Here is a 24,549-nt window from a genome sequence, read left to right as displayed (position 1 = left end):
ACCAGTACCTTTAGAATGACATCATACTTGGTGAAGCAGAGGATCAGCATAAAACAGAACGACTCTCAAAGAAATAGATTGATGCACTGGCTGCAATAATGGGCTTAAACATAGCAAAGATTGTGAGCATGGTGCAGGACTGTGCACTGTTTTGTTCTGTTGTACGTACAGTGCCTAAGAGTCAGAACCGACTCAATGGCACCTAACAACAACGTGTGCATCAAATATTTTGTTTTCTTCACTTATAAAATATAAGGTGCTAGTGTGTTTTTGGTTGTACACGTATTAGTTACATCATATTAGGCGCAAGTATGACATTGTAGTTGTTTTTATTTACAGATTGTGTATAGTTTAAGGAGATGTGTATAGGTGCCATACAACCAGACGAGTTGTGGAATGACATCAAGGACATCATACATGAAGAAATCAAGAGGTCATTGAAAAGACAGAAAGAAAGAAAAGCACAAGATGGATGTCAGGGGAGACTCTGAAACTTGCTCTCGAACGTCGAGCAGCTAAAGCAAAAGGAAGAAATGATGAAGTAAAAGAACTGAACAGAAGATTTCAAAGGGCGGCCCGAGAAGACAAAGTAAAGTATTATAATGGCATGTGCAAAGAGCTGGAGATGGGAAACCAAAAGGGAGGAACACACTTGGCGTTTCTCAAGCTGAAAGAACTGAAGAAAAATTCAAGCCTTCAATTGCAATAGTGAAGGATTCTATAGGGAAAATATTAAACGACGCAGGAAGCATCAAAAGAAAATGGAAGGAATATACAGAGTCATTATACCGAAAAGAATTAGTCGATGTTCAACCATTTCAAGAGGTAGCATGTGATCAAGAACCGATGGTACTGAAGGAAGAAGTCCAAGCTGCTCTGAAGGCATTGGCGAAAAACAAGGCTCCAGGAATTGATGGAATATCAATTGAGATGTTTAACAAACAGATGCAGCGCTGGAGGTGCTTGCTCATCTATGCCAAGAAATATGGAAGACAGCTTCCTGGCCAACTGACTGGAAGAGATCCATATTTATGTCTATTCCCAAGAAAGGTGATCCAGTTGAATGTGGAAATTATAGAACAATATCATTAATATCACATGCAAGCAAGATTTTGCTGAAGATCATTCAAAAATGACTGCAGCAGTATATCGACAGGGAACTGCCAGAAATTCGGGCCGTTTTTTTTTTTTTTTTCAGAAGAGGACGTGGAACCAGGGATATCATTGCTGATGTCAGATGGATCCTGGCTGAAAGCAGAGACTACCAGAAGGATGTTTACCTGTGTTTTATTGACTATGCAAAGGCATTTGACTGTGTAGATCAACAAATTATGGATAACATTGCGAAGAATGGAAATTCCAGAACACTTAATTGTGCTCATGAGGAAACTTTACATAGATCAAGAGGTAGTTGTTCGGATAGAACAAGGGGATACCGATTGGTTTAAAGCCAGGAAAGGTGTCCGTCAGGGTTGTATTCTTTCACCATACCGATTCAATCTGTATGCTGAGCAAATAATCCAAGAAACTGGAATATACGAAGAAGAACGGGGCATCAGAATTGGAGGAAGACTCATTAACAACCTGCGTTATGCAGATGACACAACCTTGCTTGCTGAAAATGAAGAGGACTTGAAGGAATTACTGATGAAGATCAAAGACCACAGCCTTCAGTATGGATTGCACCTCAACATAAAGAAAACAAAAATCTCACAACTGGACCAATGAGCAACATCATGATAAATGGAGAAAAGATTGAAGTTGTCAAGGATTTCATTTTACTTAGAACCATAATCAATAGCCGTGGAAGCAGCAGTCAAGAAATCAAAAGACGCATTGCATTGAGTAAATCTGCTGCAAAGGACCTCTTTAAAGTGTTGAAGAGCAAAGATGTCATCTTGAAGACTAAGGTGTGCCTGACCCAAGCTGTGGTATTTTCAATAGCATCACATGCATGCAAAAACTGGATAATGAATAAGGAAAACCGAAGAATTGATTTCTTTGAATTGTGGTGTTGGGGAGGAATATTGGAATATACCATGGACTGCCAAAAGAACGAACAAATCTGTCTTAGAAGTACAAACAGAATGCTCCTTAGAAGCAAGGATGGCGAGACTGCGTCTTACATACTTTGGACTTGTTGTCAGGAGGGATCAGTCCCTGGAGAAGGACATCATGCTTGGCAGAGTACAGGGTCAGCGGAAAAGAGGAAGACCCTCAAAGAGATGGACTGACACAGTGGCTGCAACAATGAGCTCAAGTATAACAACGACTGTAAGGATGGCTCAGGACAGGGCAGTGTTTCGTTCTGTTGTGCATAGGGTCGCTATGAGTCGGACCCGACTCGATGGCACCTAACAACAACAACAACAATATAGGTGCCAAGTTAACAAGGGGTGGACTGTGGTGGTTAAGGTTGCATGTCATCTTGGCGGGGCCATGAATCTCAGTGGTCTGGCAGTTATGTAATAGTATGGCGGTTATATAATGATGTAGTTTTGCACTTATGTAATGATTGAATTTGGTAGTTATGTAATGATGTAGTTAGCTTCCATTTTGTGACATAATGTAATTACCTCCATGATGTGACCCGATGTCATCAACCTCTCAGTTGTAAAGGGAGTTTCCTCAGGGCTGTGGCCTGTATCCAGCATATATGGACATTCTGGCAAAGCTTGCTGGCTTTTGCTCACTCTGGGTCCTGCTCCAGCACGTCATCATCTGACCTCCCCTTCTTTGGACTTGAGTCATTGGTCTGTCATATTGCTTGCTGATCTTGGGATTTGTTGACCTCTGCAGCCTGTGAGGCAGCAGTCTGCCACTGTGCCTGCTGATCTTGGGTTTGTCAGCCCCAGCAGCTACATGAGCCAGGAGAAACCTCCAGCGTGATGCCTGGCCCACAGACTTGGGACTTGCCAGCCTGTACAACTGCATGAGTGATTTCCTTGAGATAAATCTCTCTCTTTCTGTGTATGTATATAGCTATATATCTACATCTGTGTATATATGTTTCACACATATATAAGCTTCACTGGTTTTGCGTCTCTAGAGAACCCAGTCTAAGATAGGCTGTATTCTTCTCCAAATTTTCTTTTGTCTTATAATAACTTCATATGGATAATAATTTTACTGTTGCTCATCTTAATATGAAATTAGTTTTCCTGAATTTTTTCTTTATTGGTCTTCTTTTTTTTTTAATTTTTATTGGGCTGTAAGTGAAAGTTTACAAATCAAGTCAGTCTCTCATACAAAAATTTATATACACTGTGCTATACACTCCTATGAAACCCTGGTGGCATAGTGGTTAGGTGCTATGGGTGCTAACCAAGAGGTCAGCAGTTAAATCCACCAGGCGCTCCTTGGAAGCTCTATCGGGCAGTTCAACTCTGTCTTATAGGGTCGCTATGAGTCAGAATAGACTTGACGGCGGCAGTGGGTATATACTCCTAATTGCTCTCCCCCTAATGAGGCAGCACACTCCTTTCCTTAACTCTCTTCATGTCCATTCCGCCAGCTTCTGACCCCCTCTGCCCTCTCATCTCCTCTCCAGATAGGAGATGCCAACAAAGTCTCAAGTGTCTACTTGATCTAAGAAGCTCATTCTCCACCAGCATCTTTTTCAATCCCATTGTCCAGTCCAACCCCTGTCCGAAGAGTTGGCTTTGGGAATGGTTCCTGTCTTGGGCTAACAGAGGGTCTGGGGGCCATGACTACCAGCGTCCTTCTAGTCTTAGTCAGGCTATTAATTCTGGTCTTTTTACCAGAATTTGGGGTCTGCATCCCACTGCTCTCCTGCTCCCTCAGGGGTTCTCTGTTCCCTGTCAGTGTAGTCATCGATTGTAGACAGGCACCATCTAGTTCTTCTGGTCTCAGGCTGATGTAAAAAAAAATTTTTTTTTTTAGCCTCTGGTTTATGTTGCCCTTTCTGTCTCTTGAGCTCGTAATTACCTTGTGTCCTTGGTCTTCTTCATTCCCCTTTGGTCCAGGTGGGTTGAGAGCAACTGATGCATCTTAGATGGCCGCTTGCTAGCGTTTAAGACCCTAGACGCCACTCTTCAAAGTGGGATGCAGAATGTTTTCTTAATAGATTTTATTATGCCAATTGACTTAGATGTCCCCTGAAACCATGGTCCCCAAACCTCCACCCCTGCTACGCTGGCCTTCGAAGTGTCCAGTTTATTCAGGAATCTTCTTTGCTTTAGGTTTATTCCCAGTTGTGCTGACCTCCCCTGTATTGTGCGTTGTCTTTCCCTTCACCTAAAGTAGTTCTTATCTACTATGTAATTAGTGAATACCCCCTCCCTCCCTTCTTCCCTCCCCTCTCTCATAGCCATCAAAGAATTTTTCTTCTCTGTTTAAACTGTTTCTCAATTTCTTATAATAGTGATCTTATACAATATTTGTCCTTTTGCAGCTGACTAATTTCACTCAGCACAATGCCTTCCAGATTCCTCCACGTTATGAAATGTCTCACAGATTCATCACCATTCTTTATTGATGCATAGTATTCCATTGTGTAAACACAACGTAATTTATTCATCCATTCATCCATTGATGGGCACCTTGGTTGCTTGTTTTCCTGAATTTTAAGAATACTGAACTGAGTAACTTTTCTAACCTCATGCTCTAGAGCTCCGTCTTGTTTTTATGAGATAGTTATAAAAAATGGCCTTGAACTTGCTCAGATATCCAGGCTCTGTTCACATTACCCACTTTTATCTGAACCTTCTCTTCCTTCTCTCATCATTTATGTCTTGCTGAACTTGAATTCTGCTTGAACAGTTTCTCTTCAATATGGGGCTTTGATTTGGAATGGAAGCTCCCTTTTGATAGTTTTAAGAATTTGTGGGGTACAGACTCCTCCAGCTTCTTCAGATATTTTTCCATGGTCCTTTTGCCCTCACCTCTGAATTGGATCCTGCGGAGCCCCCTCTGCTCTGGCTGCTATTATTGGATTTCCAGTGAGTACCTGATGGGGATATAGGGTTATGCTGTGTTCAGGTCCCATTGTTTCTTCCATTTCCTTTGGTCCAGATGTTCATACCCCCCGCTCGTATTTGGGGTTTCATGGGTATAATTTGTCCTGGCTGTATTATGCATGCCGCTTTTGGTTTTTCGTGGGGATTATGGGAGTATTCAGGTAGATTAAGGAGCCCTGGTGGTGCAGTGGCTAAGCACTCAGCTGTTAACTGAAAAGTCAGCAGTTTGAACGCACTAACCACTCCACAGGAAAAAGATGTGGCAATCAGCTTCCATAAAGATTACATCCTCGAAAACTCTATGGGGCAGTTCTACTCTGTCCTGTAAGGTAGCTACGAGTTGGAATTGACTTGACAGCACACAACAACAGGCAGATTTTTTAAAAACTACATAATCTCCACTGCCACTACCCAGAAACCCAGTGCTGTCGACCGCTAGCTTTTCCAAATTGGTGCCTTGGGTATTTTGTAAAGCTCCCCAACGACCTCCTGTGCAGCCAGGATTGCGACCCCTGGTCTAACTTTCTGAGACAATTTGTTCTTCAGGATTCAGCTTCCAGTGCTGTGTCCTTCCCCTGTCCTGGTCTCCCACAGTCTCACCCTCTCCATGGCTTCAGACTCTGTCTACCTGCAGATGACCCCAAAGCCCCAATTGCTTTTCCTGACATCAGAGTCTTGTATTGACCTGTCCACTGGATGGCTTCACTGGACATCTGAGGGGCCATTTGAAGTTAACTTGTTCAAGCTTGCTCTTCTTCCTGGTGTTTCATATTTCAGTTGTTCCAGCCAGAAACCTGGATACCAGCCTCAACTCCTCTCCTATCTAAGCCCAATATCTAATCAATCATCAAGGCTTTCTCATTTAAAATCTCTCTTCCCATGTCTCTGGAATCCATCTAAATCTCCATCCCTATGGCTGCTTCTGTGAGTAAGGCCATCATGTCCGAACTATTATAACAATTTATTAACTAATCATCCCACTGTCCACCTTAATATGGTTTTCATATGACAGCCAAAATTATCTTTCTGGTAATACCATCCTCCTTGCTTAAAAGCCACCATTGCCTCTCTGATGGACTTACACTAAAGCACCATCTTCCTAATGTGGCTAAGAGGGCCTGTATGCTCTGGGATCATTTAAATATTCCCAGTCTTGCCAGAAAGATGTTTACCTGTGTTTTATTGACTATGCAAAGGCATTAGACTACGTGGATCATAACGAATTATGGATAACATTGTGAAGAATGGAAATTCCAGAACATTTAATTGTGCTCATGTGGAACCTGTACATAGACCAAGAGGCAGTTGTTCAAACAGAACAAGGGAATACTGCACGGTTTAAAATCAAGAAAGTTGTGCGTCAGGGCTGTATCATTTCACCATACTTATTCAATCTGTATGCTGAGCAAATAATCCAAGAAGCTGTACTGTATGAAGAACAGGGCATGAGGATTGGAGGAAGACTCATTAACAACCTGTGCTATGCAGATGACACAACTTGCTTGCTGAAAATGTAGAGGACTTGAAGCACTTACTGATGAAGATCAAAAATCACAGCCTTCGGTATGGATTACACCTCAATATAAAGAAAACAAATATCCTCACCACTGAACCAATAAGAAACATCATGATAAACAGAGAAAAGATTGAGGTTGTCAAGGATTTCATTTTACTTGGATCCACTATCAACACCCATTGAACCAGCAGTCAAGAAATCAAATGACATATTGCATTGGGCAAATCTGCTGCAAAAGACCTCTTTAAAGTGTTCAAAAGCAAAGATGTCACTTTGAAGACTAAGGTGTGCCTGACCCAGGCCTGGTGTTTTCAATCACCTCATATGCATGTGAAAGCTGAACAATGAATGAAGAAGACCGAAGAATTGATGCCTTTGAATTATGGTGTTCGTGAAGAATATTGAATATACCACGGACTGCTGGAAGAACAAACAAATCTGCCTTGGAATAAGTACAGACACAATATTCCTTAGAAGGGAAGATGGCAAGACTTCGTCTCACACACTTTGGACATGTTATCAGGAGGAACCAGTTCGTGGAGAAGGGCATCATGCTTGCTTATTAAGGTAAAAGGTCAGCAAAAAAGAGGAAGACCCTTACCGAGATGGATTGACACAGTGGCTGCAGTAATGGGCTCAAACGCTGCAACAATTTTGAGGATGCCGCAGGACTACGCAGTGTTTCCTTCTGTTGTACACAGGGTTGCTACGAGCCTGGAAATGACTCGATGTCATCTAACAACAAGTCTTGCCATTCCCGACTTCATACCACTATGCAGTCATCTGGAAGATCTCTTAGCTCCTCCAGGCCCTTACACAGGCTATGCTGCCTAACTAAAAAACCAAACCAAACTCAGTGCCATCGAGTTGATTCCGACTCATAGCGACCCTTATAGCTGTCTAACTAGAACCTGTCAAACCTGCCCCTTACTCGCACACAAAACTAACTCCCTTTATCTTTTCGGGACTTAAATGTCATCTCTTGTCCTCTTTTTCTCCTACATGACTAACCTCCTGAATCTCTGGTGGGTGTTCCCGCGTGATTCTCTGACATGGGGTACTCCTACCTTGCTCCGTAGGAGTATATACTAAACACGTTGCTGAGGAATTGATAACAACTCATGGTGACCCCATGTGTTACAGAGTAGAACTACTCCATAAGTTTTTCTTGGCTGTGATCTTTGTGGAAGACCGCGAGGCCTTTCTTCTGCAGTGCTGTTGGGTAGTTGGAACTGCCAACCTTTAGTAGTCGACTGCAAACGTTTGAGCCACCCAGTGGCCCTAGTACATAGCAAGCCTTCAAAACTTTATGATTTGAATGAATAATTAGGGTTTCTTGTGAGGCACTCAGAGCCTCTTAACTATAAATTCTATTTTACATTAATTACAACGTTAATCCAGGATTGTATTCTCCCTCTGGACATTATTTACATTTGTTAATGAATAAGGTAGTTCTCTCTGGCAGCAAGACATTTCTTCAGCTTCCATAGTCGAAAAAGCCATGGGAGGTGCACAACAATGCCGGCCCAAGCCCTGCTCCTCTGAGCTTTTACCATCTGGCAACTTTGTTATTCTCACCACACAAGGGGTTGTGTTCAACTGCCAATGGACTCAGAACACCTTCCATGTATTTAAAGAACAGTTTATTTCGCCAGAGCTGTGAGGGCTGGGGCCAGGGTAGGTACGCAGGACGCAAGAAACGGCGTCCCCGGAAGCAGAACTTTAGGCCGCACATCCTTCACCAAGGATGGGACCGCGGTGGTACCAAGACAGGGACCCCCGGCTCCCGACTCAGGCCGGCCGGGTCGCCTAGCCCCGCCTCCCAGGCCCGAACCTCGCTTCCACGCTCCAATCTGAGCCCGCCTCCAAGCTCGGGCCCCGCCTCCACGTCCTGAGCCTGCCTACAGGCCAGGGCTCCGGTCCCCAGGCTCAGGCCAGTCTCCCAGGCTCGAGCACCTCCCCGCGTCCCGGGCCCGAGCTGTCCGCCACGTCTCAGGGCCAAGCCCGTTCACCACAGCCCACGCCCAAGCCCCTCCTCCGCGGCCCGGGCCCCAGCCCGTCCTCCACTGCCCGGCCCCCGAGCCCCTCCTCCAGGTCCCGGTCCCCGAGCCCCTCCTCCATGGGCCCGAGCCCCTCCTCCACGGGCCCGAGCCCCTCCTCCGCGGCCCAGCCCCCGAAACCCCGAGCCCCTCCTCCGCGGCCCAGCCCCCAAGCCCCTGAGACCCCGAGCCCCTCCTCCGCGTCTCGAGTCCCCGAGCCCCCGAGCCCCTCCTCCAGGTCCCGCCCCCCGAGCCCCCGAGCCCATTCGAGCCCCTGAGCCCCTCCTCCGCGGCTCAGGCCCGCCTTCTCAAGAGGAGCCCCACCCCTTCGACCCGGAGCAGCCTCTCGGGGGCGGGGCTCCACCAGGTGCGGGCTCTGGGCGTGGCCGGGGCCGCGGGACGCCTGGTGCGGTTTCTGCGTCAAGATGTCTGCCGCTTTCCGCCTCTGGGCCTCGCTCCCAGCGAGCTGTTGCCCCTGTCTTCCCGCCGGTGTCCCCCTTTTGCGTGTCGCCCTGTGCCTACTGTGCTGGGCCCCGGCGGCTATGGACGCCGTCCCCGAGCTCGGGCTCTGGACAGCGACGGTCAACGACGTAAGTGGGTGTCGGAACCGAGGCGGGGCGCGTCTCGGGCCCTACGGGGTCTCGGGCGGCCCTCTGGGTTCCACGTGTTCAGCCCCGCGAGCTCGGCCCCAGGCTTGTTGGTCGGGTCCCGCCGGCCCCGCTGCCGATCTCCTCCCAGGCTTCCGGGCCTTGTCTGTATTAGGAGCGGTGTTTGTGCATGGGCACGGCGCTCCGGTCTAAGCGCTGTCTGTTCCCGAGGATCACTTCCCCGAAGCACTGGCCTCTCGCTCTGCCCTATGTCAGGGCCTTGTTGTTCAGACCTGAGCCCCAAGTCTTTCCGCACTCCTAGCGGCATCTTTGGGGTTCGACCTCTCTTCCTGCCCAGGGTGCAACCCATATGTCAGGTCACAGGAAGAATTTTCTGCGGCTTCAATTTCGACAGGAACTCACGGAGCGCCGGTGCCGCCTTTTTTTTTTTTTTTTTTTTAAATAAGGCAGGAACATGGAACAGTCACCCATCCTTTTTTCCGTTTTTGGGTTCCCAAATTTTTTACAGTTCTTTATCAGAGTTCCAGGACTGTGTGTGTGGAGGTGGGGTGATTAAAGAGTTTGAAAGGTGAGTCTGAGAGACGAGTTGGTGGAAGTGCTTCCTTCTCAGGGCAGGCCGTTTCAGAACTTGGCGTTCAGTCGTTAGAAGAGATGAAGTGGTAGGGACGCAGGGATAGAATGGTGGAAAGCTTAGGCAGAGAGACGCAGGGGTAGAAGGGTGGAAAGCCTAGCCAGAGAGACGCAGGGGTAGAAGGGTGGAAAGCCTAGCCAGAGAGACGCAGGGATAGAGGGGTGGAAAGGCTAGCCAGAGAGACGCAGGGGTAGAAGGGTGGAAAGCGTAGCCAGAGAGACGAAGGGGTAGAAAGGTGGAAAGCCTAGCCAGAGAGACGCAGGGGTAGAATGGTGGAAAGCCTAGCTAGAGAGACGCAGGGGTAGAATGGTAGAAAGTCTAGCTAGAAAAATGCGAAGCCAGGGAGATGCCTGATCTCCGGTTTTCCTTGGGTCACGTGACTCGCTCAGTGTTTGGGATGACTTTCCTACAGGCATGTCCAAGTTTTAAAGGCAAAACATATTTTGATTTCTTCAAGCAGGAAAAGAAAGTAGCCAGAAGGCACAAATACTTCCTATAAAACAAAAGTTACACAAGGAAGCAAACGTGGGCATCTTTCAGAATCTTTCAGGCCTAGTGTAGCCATTTCTTCCAGCCAGCCTTCCGTTTTGTGGTTACTCTATTATGTGCACAAGTGATATAGCCTGCACAGCTCCATTATTGAGTTTATCTGACCAGTATAGAACAAAGCCTAGTGAACCACACTCACGGATTCCATCTGCTTCTGTAGTGAGTGAGCAAGATCATAAACCATGTCAGATGATAGAGGGAATACGTCAGCTGTGTGCAGATTGTCAGACAACTTGAGCATATCTATAAGAATCTTTGCTAAGTATATTTCAGATGGTGTGAATCCAAAGAGCAGGGACAAGAATGACTTTACTACCTGCAAGTGAGGAAGAGGAGTTTGTTCCTTGGATCCCGCATAATCTTTAGTCAGCCTAACTTACTCCTATGTGACTCAGACCTGTAACTGTTTGGAAAGCCCTCCTTTACAAAGAGTGGCCTCATTTTTCCCCATTTCAAGTTGTTAGAACTTGTCCTTCAGAGCATGAAGGGATATGTCTGTCAAAAAATGATTCTTTTTATAGTAAAGCTCTGCTGACAGTTTTTGCACCTACTGTGTGCTGTGCCCTAGACTGGTCATTGGTGTTGCAAAGATAAATTGAATGCAGTCCCTTCTCTCAGGAGGCTCACATGATAGTAGGCAGGACAGACTCCTGAGTAGATAATCATCTCATAGATGTTGGCATACTTAGGATATTACTGGAGCATAGAAGGGAGTCACCTGGCCTTGCTCCCTGGAGGAGGTGTCTGACCTGGTCTTAGATGAGTGGTATTACCTTGGTGAAGAAGGAGGGACTGGAGTTGTAGCCACCACCACAGAGTGTGGGAACTCCAGGTGTTCCTGCTGAATGAAGGGGAGGGGTGTTAGAGGGGACGCAGGTCACCAGAACCTTCCATGCTTGAGCTTGACCTTGAGCCTGAGGCCAGGGGTCTCAAACTCCAGGACCTGCACAGGCCAAGCAAGTCATGTCAGTGGGTGAAGTGAACTAGATTTAGGACAGGAGAGGATGGTGGGGAAAGTGGTGGATTGTAGAGTTCATGCCCTCTCTGAAGAGGGCAGCTGCCATTCGGTTCCAGCTGGTGGGTACTGTGTGGCAGTGTAGGCACAGAATTCCAGGTCACCTTGTTTTCTTTTTTTGAAGTAAAGTTAGAATCCATATTTTTATTATGTGAAATACAAATTTTAAATGTGGTCAGCTAATTAAAAATTTAAGAAAAGGCTTCTCATGGCCCACATAAATCTTTTTGTATATTTGATGAAGCCCCCAGTCCACCAGGAGCTACTTTTCGGTGTGAATGTGGGAGAGTCATTTAAGGGTTTTAGACATAAGTACTGATAATCACTGTGGCTGCTACCTAAGGTTTAATTATTTAGCTTAGCTCTGGAGGCAGAGATACCAGGTAAGCTATTGCAGCAGTCTAGGCAGGAAGTGTTGAATTCCTGAATTGGGGCAGTGGTGGCAGGGATGGAGAGGAAGACTAAATTTGGGAAGTGCTTGTGAGATAAAGTAGTTGTGTTGGGCGGTGGAGGTGAGGGACTGAAAGAAGTCATGGCTTGGGCGAATGGATTAGTGCCACCTTCAACTAAGGTAGACAGTGTGGGAAGAGATGGTGAGCAGCTGAGAGGGATGTGTATGGTTTGGGGCAGGTTAGTGTGGTGTGTTGGTTGGATATCCTAGTGGATGTGTCCATTAGGCAGTTGGGTGTGTGGATCTGGAGCTCAGAGGACAGATCTGGGTTGGGGATTTTATTGTAACTGTTTAAAGTGTATGGGAGAGGGGAAGAGGTTACTAAGAAAGACTGACTTGTCTTACCTGTTTTTCTTTAAATCCTAATCACTCATTCATTTAACACACTCCCTTCTCATGTGATTTTTATTCTTAGAGAGGGCAGATATTAAATAACTTAGCTATCACTTAGCGATTTCAGCTGTAGTCAGGGTTATGAAGAAAAATGGGTATTGGAGGCCATATAAGGAAGAGCCTGGCCTGGTGTGGGCCACCACGGAAGACTTCCTGAGGAAGGGACATTTGAGCAGGGCTTTGAAGGGGAAGAAGGAATTAACTAGGTGAAGAAAGAGTAAAAAGGAGGAGTTTTTTTTTTTTTTTAATTGTGCTTTAAGTGAAAGTGTACAGAGCAAATTAGTTTCTTATTAAACAACATACAAACTATTTTGTAACATTGGTTGCCAACCACACGATGTGTCACTACTGTCCCCTTCTCCACCCTGGGTTCCCTGTTGCCATTTGTCCAGCTTTCGTGTCCCTTCTTGCCTTCTCATCTTTGCTTTTGGAGCGGTGTGCCCGTTAGTCTTGTGTACGTGACTGAACTATGAAGCACATTCCTCAGATGTGCTTTTGTTGGCCCTGTAGACCAGTCCAGTCTTTGGCTAAAGGGTGAACCTCAGGAGTGACTTCAGAACTGAGTTAAAAGAGTGTCTAGGGGCCCATACTCTCAGGGTTTCTCCAGTCTCTGTCAAACCAGCAAGGCTGGTCTTTATTTTGTTTGTGAATTTGAGTTTTTTCCTGCATTTTCTCCTGCTCTGTCTGGGAACCTCTATTGTGATCCCTGCCAGAGCACTTGGTGGTGGGAATTGGGTACTATCTAGTTGTTTTTGGCTCAGCCTGATGGAGGTTGTGGTAATTTTGGTCTTTTAGTCCTTTGGACTAATCTAAGACGGAAGAGTTTTAAAGTAAATTTTCAGCTTGACAACTATCATAGATTGAATAATGTCCTCCCAAAAGATGTCAACTTGGCTAGACCATGATTCCCAGTATTGTGTGGTTATCTTCCATTTTGTAATCTGATATAATTATTCTCCATTTTGTGATGTATTATAAACCCTGACCTCTATATGTTAATGAGGTAGGGGGAGTGTGGGGTGTATCTTGAGTTACAGCTTTATAAGAGGTATGACTGATTACACCCTTACTCAAATCACACACATTGGTGCTTGAGTCACACCTTTTATCTTACAAAAACCAAAAAGAGAAAAGTGAGCAGAGAGGGGAGGGACCTCACTGCCACCAAGAAAGAAGAGCCGGGAGCAGAGTGCTTCCTTTGGACCCAGGGTCTCTGTGCTGAGAACACCCTAGACCCAGGAGAAGATTGATGCCAAGACACACGGAGATTTCCAAGGAACCATGGGCTCACAGATGTTGAAAGGAAACAAGGACCTTCCCCCAGAGCTGACAGAGAGAAAGCCTTCCCCTGGAATTCAGACTTCCAGCCTTCTAAGCTGTGAGAGAATAAATTTCTGTTTGTTAAAGCCATCCACTTGTGATATTTCTGTTATAGCAGTGCTGGATAACTAAGACAACCACTAAGGTCCTGAGGAAAATAAAAAAAAACTCAACCCACTACTGTTGAGTTGATTCCAACGCATAGTGACCATATAGAACAGAGTAGAACTGCCCCTATAGGATTTCCAAGGCTGTAAATTTTTATGGAAGCAGGCTGCCACATCTTTCCTGAGGAACTGAAAGAAAATTGCTGGAGACGTGGGCAGGTCTTGATTATTCAGGATCCTCTAGGCTACAGAAAGAATTTTGGTCTATTTTCAGTGCAGTGGTAAACCGTAACAGTTTTCAGAGGGAGATAGATGTTTTATGAAAAGAACATTCCTGTTGTTCCTAAGAGAACAATATGCAGATGCACAGACAGCTCATATCATGTCTGAGCAGCAGAAATGGAGCGATGGCAGCAGCCCTTCCGTCATGTATATCTGTCCCCTGGCGGAGATCACCAGAGGCTGGAGTACTCCTGACCCTCACGTCAACTGCAAACAGTAGACAAGTGAGTGATTTTTATTTTAAAAATGATCATACTGGTTATAAGGAGGAGTGCAGGGATTAGAAGGATATATTTTCTAGGGTAAAGCTATATGTACTTTTAAACGGAGATAATTTTTAATAAGCTCTTTCTATATTTCTTTTTCATTTTAGAAATCAGGACCATTGATATTTAGGAAAACTATGTTTAACTCTACGGAAATCAAGTTTTCTGGTAAGTACGATAAACTAATACAGTACTAACGTAACAATAAATTATAAACTAATGTATTAATTTAGTATAACCTAATGTTACATATGTTATGTATATTACATATAATAAACTAAACCAGTGTTTTGTTTGTAAGTGATTCTAACACCTCAGAGTTTTGTTTAGTCAAGACTTGGTTATTTGCAAGAATGAATTTTTCTGATCCTGTCTCAGAAAATATAATATGAATCATTCTGTAAAAATTATAATTAAAGTAAGCTTCATCGAAAGGAGTGTAACTTCTGTGAAATTTGAATCCCAGATTTTATAACTAGATAAATTCCTTTTATGAATATGTGAAATGTTATAATTGTGCTAAACCCCTTATGCCCCTGAAAATTTTCTGTATATACATGATACCATAGTATGAAATAAAAATTGCTAGACGTTAACATTTTACTTAGTATCTTAGGGCTTATAAAAGTGAAAGTATTTGTTAGGTAGGAACTGCCTTTTTTATGTAAAAACTGATCCTACAGGACAACCAAGTCATAGAACCTGAGGTTTTTCAATATTTTTTATGGGTCTATACTGAATTATAGGAGCCATGGTGGCACAGTGGTTAAGCAGTCGGCTGCTAAACGAGAGGTTGGCAGTTCGAACCCACCAGCTGCAGGAGAAAGATGTGGCTATCTGCCTCTGTAAAGATTACAGCCTTGGTAACTCTCTGGGGCAGTTCTACTCTGTCATGTAGTGCTCCTCTGAGTCAGAATCGACTCCACAGCAGTGGGTTTTTGGTATACAGATCGTATTGACTGCTACTGTTTCTGTTAACTTGGCCTGGAGAGTTGGTTGCCAGGGTTAAAGTCTTGGGATAAAGAGCAGTTTTTCTTTGGGTAGAGCAAGTTGGCTTCCCCAGGATCCAAAGTTATACTTTTTGGATCACACTGTGCTCTGATCATCTATGGGTGACATTCAGCAACCTGTGGGTCCTTGCTGAGGGAAGCAGGTCAGCCATAAGCAGGGATATCATAGATCATCAGTGATGATAAGGAAGCCCTTGGTTAGAGGAAATAGAAGTCCAGGGTGAGTGGGAAAAGGAATATGGGCATCTGGCCACTTTGATGAACTCATGTCTCAAAGTCTAGACATACTGAATTTAAAAAAAAACCACAGACTGGTACAGACAAAAAAAGTTAGGTGGGGAAAAAAAAAAGTAATGTGGGCCACAAACACACAATTTGACTTTTTTTTTTTAAATTGTGTTTTAGGTGGAAGTTTACACCTCAAGTTAATTTCTCTCACAAAAATTTTTACACATTGTTTTGTGACACTAGTTGCAGTCCCCACAATGTGACAGCACACTCCCCCTTTCCACCCTGCATTCCCTGTGTCCATTCGACCAGTTCCTGCCCCTTCCTGCCTTCTCATCCCACTTTTGGACAGGAGCTGGCCATTTGGTCTCTAGTATCTGAATGAACTAAGGAGCATATTCCCCATGTGTATTGTTTTATAGTCCTGTCTAATCTTTGTCTGAAGAATGGGCTTTGGGAATGGTTTCAGGTCTTGGTTAACCGTGCGTCCGGGGACTGTAGTTTCAGGGGTTCCTCCAGTCTCTGTCAGACCATTAAGCCTGGTCTTTTTCCATGAATTTGAGTTCTGTTCTACATTTTTCTCCTGCTCTGTCTGGGACTTTGTTGTGTTCCTTGCCAGGGCAGTCATTGGTGGTAGCTGGGTACCATCTAGTTCCTCTGGTTTCAGTTTGATGGAATCTCTGGTTCATGTGGTCCTTTAGTCCTTTGGGCTAATATTTTCCTTGTGTCTTTCGTATTCTTCATTCTCCTTTGCTCCAGGTGGGATGGGACCAATTGATGTGTCTTAGATGGCTGCTCACAGGCTTTTAAGACCCCAGATGCCGCTCACCAAAGTGGGGTGTAGAACATTTTCTTAATAAATTTTGTCATACCGATTGACCTAGATGTCCCCTGAAACCATGGTCCCAAGACCCCAGCCTCAGCTACTCTGTCCCTCAAAGTGTGGATGTGTCCATGAAACTTCGTAGCTTTGCTTAAATCCAGTTATGCTGACTACCCACATATTGTGTGTTGTCCTTTCCTTCACCGAAGATGATCCTTGTCTACTATCCAGCTAGTGATTTCCCTTTCGCCTCCCTCCCCACCCTCGTAACCATCAAAGAATGCTTTTTTCTGTGTTTAAACCTTTTCTTGAATTCTTATAATAGAGGTCTCATATAATTTTTGTCATTTTGTGACTGACTAATTTCACTCAGCATAATACCCTCCAGATTCATCCATGTTGTGAGATGTTTTTTGGATTCATCATTGTTCTTTATCCTTGAATAGTATTCCATTGTGTGTATGTACCATAATTTGTTTATACATTTATCTGTTGATGGGCATTTAGGTTGTTTCTCTCTTTTTGCTATTGTGAACAGTGCTGCAGTGAACCTGGTGTGCATATATCTATTCATGTGACGACTCTTATTTCTCTAGGGTATATTCCAAGGAGTGGGATTGCTGGATCATATGATACTTCTATTTCTACCTTTTTAAGGAAGCATCAAATCGTTTTCCAAAGTGATTGCACCATTTTACATTCCCACCAGCAGTGCATAAGAGTTCCAGTCTCTTCACAACCTCCTCTGACATTTATTATTTTGTGTTTTTTGAATTAGTGACAGCCTTGTTAGGGTGAGATGGTATGTCATTGTAGTTTTGATTTGCATTTCTCTAATGGCTGATGATTGTGAGCATTTCCTCATGTGTCTGTTAGCTGCCTGTATGTCCTTGGTGAAGTGTCTGTTCATATTCTTTGCCCATTTTTTAATTGTATTATTTGTCTTTCTGTTATTGAGGTGTTGCAGTATCTTGTAGATTTTAGAGATTAGACCCTGGTCATCGGATATGTCCTAGCCAAAAATTTTTTCCCTGTCTGTAGGCTGTCTTTTTACTCTTTTGGTGAAGTCTTTTGATGAACATGAGTGTTTGATTTTTAGCAGCTCCCAGTTACCTAGTTTCTCTTCTGTTATTTGTGCATCGTGAGTTATGGTTTGTATACTATTTATCCCATGTATTAGGGCTTCTGGCTTTGTTCCTATTTTTTCTCCCATGATCTTTATTGGTTTGGATTTTATATTCATGTCTTTGATCCATTTTGAGTTAGTTTTTGTGTATGGCTGTGAGGTATGGGTCCTGTTTCATTTTTTTACAGATGGGTTATGCCAGCACCATTTGTTAAAAGAGACTTGTTTTTTCCCCCATTTAATGGAATTTGGGCCTTTGCCAAATATCCTCTGCTCATAGGTGGATGGATTTATGTCTGGGTTCTCAATTCTGTTCCATTGGACTATGTGTCTATTGTTGTACCAGTACCAGGGTGTTTTTATTACTGTGTTTGTATAATAGGTTCTAAAATCAGGTAGTGTGAGGCCTTCCACTTTGCTGTTGTTCTTCAGTAATGCTTTAGTTGTCTGGGGCCTCTTCCCTTTCCATATGAAGTTGGTGATTTGTTTCTCCATCTCATTAAAAAATGCTGTTGGAATTTGGGTCGGGATTGCACTGTATCTGTAGATCGCTTTGGGTAGAACTGACATTTTCACAATGTTGAGTCTTCCTGTCCATGGTATGTTTTTCCATTTATGTAGGTCTTTTGGTTTCTTGCAATGTTGTTTTGTAGTTTTCTTTGTATAGGTCTTTTCCGTCTCTGGTTAGATTTATTCCTAAGTACTTTATCTTCATGGGGGCTTTTATAAATGGTATTGATTTGGTGATCTCCTTTTCAAAGTTCTCTCTGTTGGTATAGAGGACTCCAATTGACTTTTGTATGTTTACCTTTTATCTTGATACTTTGCTAAAATATTGCATTAGTTGTGGTAGTTTTCTTGTGGATTCTTTTGGGGTTTTCTGTGTGTAAGATCATATCACCTGTGAATAGGGATATTTTTACTTCTTCCTTACCAATTTGGATGCCCTTTATTTCTTTTTCTTGCCTCATTGCTCTGGCCAGGACCTCCAGCACAGTGTTGAATAAGAGTGGTGATAAAGGGCATCCTTGTCTGGTTCTGGAAACCTTGGTGGCATAGTGGTTAAGTGCTACGGCTGCTAACCAAGAGGTCAGCAGTTCGAATCCACCAGGTGCTCCTTGGAAACTCTATGGGGCAGTTCTACTCTGTCCTATATGGTCGCTATGAGTCAGAATCGACTCGACGGCAGTGTGTTTTTTTTTTTTGTTTTTTGTCTGGTTCTCATTCCCAAGGGGAATGTTTTCAGTCTCTCTCCATTTAGGATGATGTTGGCTAGTGGCTTTGTATAAATGTCCTTTATTATGTTGAGGAATTTCCCTTCTATTCCTATTTTGCTGAGTGTTTTTATCAGAAATCGGTAATTAGACTTTGTCAGATGCCTTTTCTGCATCACTTGATAAGATCAAGTGGTTCTTATCTTTTATTTGTGTGATGGATTAAATTGATTTTCTAATGTTGAACAATTCTTGCATACCTGGTATGAATCCCACTTGGTCATGATGAATTATTATTATTTTTTTTTTCTTTGACAAACTCTCGTTTAATACCATATAATCTCTTTCTTATCTACTTACAATACAGGATAATTTCCTTTGGTATCTTTTTTTTTTTTTTTTTAACTTTTATTGAGCTTCAAGTGAACGTTTACAAATCAAGTCAGTCTGTCACATATAAGTTTATATACATCTTACTCCGTACTCCCACTTGCTGTCCCCCTAATGAGTCAGCCCTTCCAGTCTCTCCTTTCATGACAATTTTGCCAGCTTCCAACTCTCTCTATCCTCCCATCCCCCCTCCAGACAGGAGATGCCAACACAGTCTTAAGTGTCCACCTGATATAATTAGCTCACTCTTCTTCAGCATCTCTCTCCTACCCACTGTCCAGTCCCTTCCATGCCTGATGAGTTGTCTTCGGGAATGGTTCCTGTCCTGGGCCAACAGAAGGTTTGGGGACCATGCCTGCCGGGATTCCTCTAGTCACAGTCAGACCATTAAGTATGGTCTTTTTATGAGAATTTGGGGTCTGCATCCCACTGATCTCCTGCTCCCTCAGGGATTCTCTATTGTGCTCCCTGTCAGGGCAGTCATCGATTGTGGCCGGGCACCAAATAGTTCTTCTGGTCTCAGGATAATGCAGGTCTCTGGTTCATGTGGCCCTTTCTGTCTCTGATGAATTATTTTTTTGATATGTTGTTGAACTCTATTGGCTAGAATTTTGTTGAAGATTTTTGTGTCTATATTCTTGGGGGATATGGGTCTGTAATTTTCTTTTTTTGTGGTGTGTTTGCTTGGCTTTGGTATTAGGGTTATACTGACTTCATAGAATGAGTTTGGGAGTATTCCTTCCTTTTCTATGTTCTGAAATACCTTTAGTAGTACTGGTGTTAAATCTTTTCTGAAAGTTTGGTAGAATTCTCCAGTGAAGCCTTCTGGGGCAGGGCTTTTTTTTTGTTGAGAGTTTTTTTTTTTTTTTAATTACCTTTTCAGTTTCTTATTTTGTTTGGGTTTATTTAGTTTTTCTACCTCAGTTTGTGTTAGTTTAGGGTAGGTAGTGTGTTTCTAGAAATGTGTCCATTTCCTCTAGGTTTTCAAATTTGTTGGAGTACAATTTTTCATAGTATTCTGTTATGATCTTTTTTATTTCAGTTGGATCTGTTGTGATATTGCCCAGAATTTGATTTTAAAAAATCAAAATTTTAAAAATAAAATTTTTTAAGAATTTGATTTTTTTTTAATTCAAGTTTTTTTAAAAATAAAATTTTTTAAAGATCCGCCTAATGGTGGGGGTTAGAATCAAGACAGTGATACTAACATATCAGTTGCTGTTTGTTACTTCCAGGAACTTTGTTTTCTTTCAGTGCCTTCAGTGCAGCTTTAGCTTCTTCCTTCAGTGCCAGCAGTTCCTGATCATGTGGTACCTCTTGAAATGGTTGCACTTCAACCATTTCTTCTCGATTCAGTAATTCTGTATATTCCTTCCATCTTTTTTTTTTAATTGTACGATAGATGAAAGTTTACAGCTCTCCTTCCATCTGTTTTTGATGCTTCCTGTGTTATTCAAATTTTTACCCATAGAATCCTTCAATATTGCAACTCAAGACCTGAATTTTCTCTTCATTTCTTTCAGCTTGGGAAACCACGATCATGATTCACTCTTTTGGTTTACTGACTCCAGGTTTTTGCATATTTCATCATAATACTTTACCTTGCCTTTTTGAGCTGCCCTTTGAAATCTTCTGTTCAGCTCTTTTAGGTTCATCATTTTTTCCATTTATTTCCCAAAACCCCAAACCTTTTGCCATGGAGTCAATTCTGACTCATAGGTAATTGTGAGGGTGGTGCAGGATCGGGCAGCGTTTTGTTCTGTTGTATGTAGGGTCACTATGAATCGAACAGACTTGGTGCTCCTAACAAAAACAACGATGGTGTAGTATCCTTTTTACATATTGCTGAATTTATCCTCTAATATTTTGCTAAGAATTTTTGTATCTCTGTCTATGAGGGATATTACTTTGTAGTTTTCTTGTGATATCTTTGTGTTATCAGGCTAATGCTAGCTTCATAAAATGAGTTGGGAAATATTTCCTACTCTGTTTTCTGAGATAGGTTGTGTAGTTCTGGTACTATTTCATCCCTAAAAGTTTGGCAGGACACATGAGTGAATTCCAGGAGCCGTGTAGGTTTGGTGTTTTCTTTGGGGAATAGTTTTTAATTAGGCATTGTGTGGAAAATCAAATTAATTCCCACTTTTGACCCCAAAGTGTAAAGATCTATTGCAGTCTGTTGTCAGTTCTGTTACTTTTTGTTCCACTTCTCTTCTGACACCAGCTCCACAAGCAGCACTTCTTCCTCTTACCCTGACCACCGGAGCTAGGCCAGACCTCACAAGTTAAAGGGCACAGCCTTGCACACTGCCACATCTGCCCAAGACCTCAGACACCAACTGCAATCTTGGGAGTCCCCAGGCTCCCCTCACTTTCAACCTGCTGACTAAAAATTCAGAGGTTCCCTCTACCCCCTCGGGATACCAGCCATAAGCTCGGGGGTTCCCATCCACCCGCTTCTGACCTGCTGGGTCCCACTACTTTCTTGGGTTTGAACATTCACTGGAACTACTCAAGAACTCATGCAAAGTGCTATCTGTATGATTACAGTTTTATTAAAGCAGAAAGGATATAAATGAAGAGATGCTTAGGACAAGGCTGAGAGGGTTTGCAGCGTGGACTTCGCATGTTCTTTTGGGACATGCTACCCTCCCACAGGTATCCATGTCTTTTACCAACCGGGAAGCCCGTGAAGCTTCCCTGTTCAGAGCTTTTACCAGGACCTTACTACATAATCATAATTGATCAAGTCGTCCCACCTTCCCTGATATCATGAGGTAGTCTTTTTGGCCTGATCACCCCCCACCCAGATCACCTCCTAGCATAACAAAGATTCCAGTCATTTGAGAAATTTCAAGGATTTAAAGGTTATCTCCCAGGAACCAAAGACAAAGACGAAATTCTTTGGGTAAAGCTAGTTGTAAACTCTACAGCACCTTATAGCCTACCTTCAAATATTATTATACCTCTTCACATGTATGGGAAACCCTGGTGGCACAGTGGTTAAGAGCTACAGCTGCTAACCAAAAGATTGGCAGTTTGAATCTACCAGGTGCTCCTTGGAAACTCTATGGGGCAGTCCTTCTCTGTCCTGTAGAGTTGCTATGAGTCAGAATTGCCTTCATGGTAACGGGTCACGTATATGGGAGCCTTTGAGTGATGCAAACAGTTAATGCACTTGGCTGCTAACTGAAAGCTTGGAGGTTCCAGTCCACCCAGAGGTGCCTCAGGAGAAAGACCTGGAGATCTACATCTAAAAAATGAGCCATTGAAAACTCTGTGGAGCACAGTTCTACTCTTACACACATGGGGTCACCACGAGTCAGATGTGACTCAACAGCAACTGGACACGTGTATGAACCTTTTAACAGTAAACTTTCTTTTCTCATTCCCATTCTGTGTGGTGGTTTTGCCATATATTTTCTACGTATATTACAGATGTTTTAATGTCTTATTATTTTACTTTAACCCATCAGATAACTTTTACGAATTTTTTAAGGGTTGTTCATGCTCCCCTACACTGTATTAGGTGTCCTGCCCAGTGTTCCCTGTTTTCAGCTCCTGTCATGGCCCTTATTCTATTGAAAGTGTCTCTTTAATTCTCAGTCCTGTGAACCTCCCCCCCGCTTGCCCTGCCCTGCAACCACCTCGTAAGTCAAGGACAAGGATTGTTCTTGTTTACTGTTGTATCCCTTCCTGGCAATGGGGATGCTCACTCACTATTTCTTGAGTGAATAAGTGAGTGAAGAGAACATCTTAGAGTGAAATAAGCATGGCTCAGCGTATTAGGCTACTTCTTAGTTGATTTTAGAATTGGCCTTAATACATAGAGGAAATGAATAGTGTTACAACAACTTTCGGTTAACTATAATGACTTCATGAGTTTATCTGTCTCATTTTGCAGTGACTATTTGGAGAAATTAAGTAATATTGTTACATTAAAGTAAAAAAAAAAAAGTAACCTACTTTAAATTGTATTCTTGAAACCTCAAGTTCATACTAGAATATATATATTATCAATGTAAAATGAGACTTTTCTTTTTCTAAACAGTTAAGTCATTCAGTTGTTCCGGGCCTGTGAAGTTTACCATAGAATGGTATTTGAAGTATCATACCTGTCACAATCAATATTCTGAGCTGGAAGTAAGTAAATCACAAATCTTTAATGTATGTAAAGCTATGAAAGAAATATTGTAAGTACAAAGTTGTATTAGCTCATTAGGGAGGAGGCTGGAAACATACATTGTAGTTTTAGAAATGCCACTGATTTATTTTGGGACTTAAGGCAGTAAATCAAAGTATATGCTTTCTGAGAATAGCAGCCTTTTAGTTTTCTCATTAGTGTCTTACGAAAAATGTTAATGAGTATTGAAATAAGACATGTAGGAGCCATTGATACAAGGACTATGTTGTTGTTATTAGGTGCCCTTGAGTCAGTTCCTACTCACAGCAGCCCTTTGTACAACAGAACAAAACACTGTCTGGTCCTGGGCCATCCTTACAGTTGCTATGTTTGAGCCCATTGTTGCAGCCACACTGTCATTCCATCTTACTGAGGGTCTTCCTCTGTTTCGTTGACCCTCTACTTTACCAAGCCTGATGTCTTTCTCCAGGGACTAGACTCTCCAGATAACATATCTAAAGTATATGAGACGAAGTGTCTCCGTGCTTGCTTCTCAGGAGCATTCTGGCTGTGCTTCTTCCAAGATGGATCTATTCACTTTTCTGGCAGTCCATTCAGTATTCTTTATTCAGTATTCACTATTCTTTGCCAGCACCATAATTCAAATGCATCAGTTCTTGGTTGGTCTTCTTTATTCATTGTCCAGCTTTCACATGCATATGAGGCAGTTGAAAATGCCATGGCTTGAATCATGCGAACCTTAGTCCTCAGGGTGACATCTTTGCTTTTTGACACTTTAAAGAGGTCAGCCAATGCGGTATGTCATTTGATTGTTTGACTGCCGCTTCAGTGGGCATTGATTGTGGATCCAAGTAAAGTGAAATCCTTGACAGCTTCAGTCTTTTCTCCATTTATCATGATACTACTCATTGGTCCAGTTGTGAGGATTTTTGTTTTCTTTATATTAAGGTATAATCCATACTGAAGGCTGTAGTGTTTGATCTTTAGCAGTAAGTGGCTCCAAGTCCTCTTTGTTTTTAGCAAGCAAGGTTGTGTTATCTGCATATCGCAGATTGTTAATGACCCTTCCTCCAGTCCTGATGCTGCATCTTTCTTCATAATCCAGCTTCTCGGATTATTTGCTCAGCATACAGATTAAGTATGGTGGAAGGATACAACCCTGACATACACCTTTCCTGATTTTAAACCATGAAGTATCCCCTTGTTTTGTTTGAACAACTGCCTCTTACTCTACATGTAGGTTCCGCATGAGCACAATTAGGTGTTCCAGAATTCCCATTCTCTACAATGTTATCCATAATTTGTTACAATCCATACAGTCAAATGCCTTTGGATAGTCAATAAAACACAGGTAAACATCTTCCTGGTATTGTCTGTTTTCAGCCAAGATTTATCTGACATCAGCAATGATAGCCTTCATTCTACATCCTCTTCTGAATCCAGCTTGAATTTCTGGCA

At 43.0% G+C, this 24,549-nt stretch overlaps 1 protein-coding gene across 9 annotated transcripts in view; it reads left to right on the top strand.

Annotated features, from left to right (window-relative positions):
* The first annotated feature begins 8,912 nt into the window (after positions 1 to 8,912).
* Positions 8,913 to 24,549, top strand: part of TMEM87B (transmembrane protein 87B) — a 92,876-nt gene continuing 77,239 nt past the window's right edge. For 2 of the 9 annotated variants that reach the window (XR_010317982.1, XM_064268835.1), the window contains exons 1-3: positions 8,914 to 9,124; positions 14,264 to 14,324; positions 22,999 to 23,090. Coding sequence is in view for 7 of the 9 variants with exons in the window: in XM_064268835.1 (XP_064124905.1) it covers positions 8,960 to 9,124; positions 14,264 to 14,324; positions 22,999 to 23,090 (318 nt within the window). In the remaining 2 variants the exon portion in view is untranslated. The other 7 variants (XM_064268841.1, XM_064268840.1, XR_010317983.1 and 4 more) reach the window with 5 other exon arrangements.

Source organism: Loxodonta africana, chromosome 15 (assembly GCF_030014295.1).
Source record: "Loxodonta africana isolate mLoxAfr1 chromosome 15, mLoxAfr1.hap2, whole genome shotgun sequence".
Taxonomy (NCBI): Eukaryota; Metazoa; Chordata; class Mammalia; order Proboscidea; family Elephantidae; genus Loxodonta; species Loxodonta africana.
The sequence above is the reverse complement of the archived record's forward strand: the minus strand, read 5'-3'. Positions and strand labels throughout refer to the sequence as shown.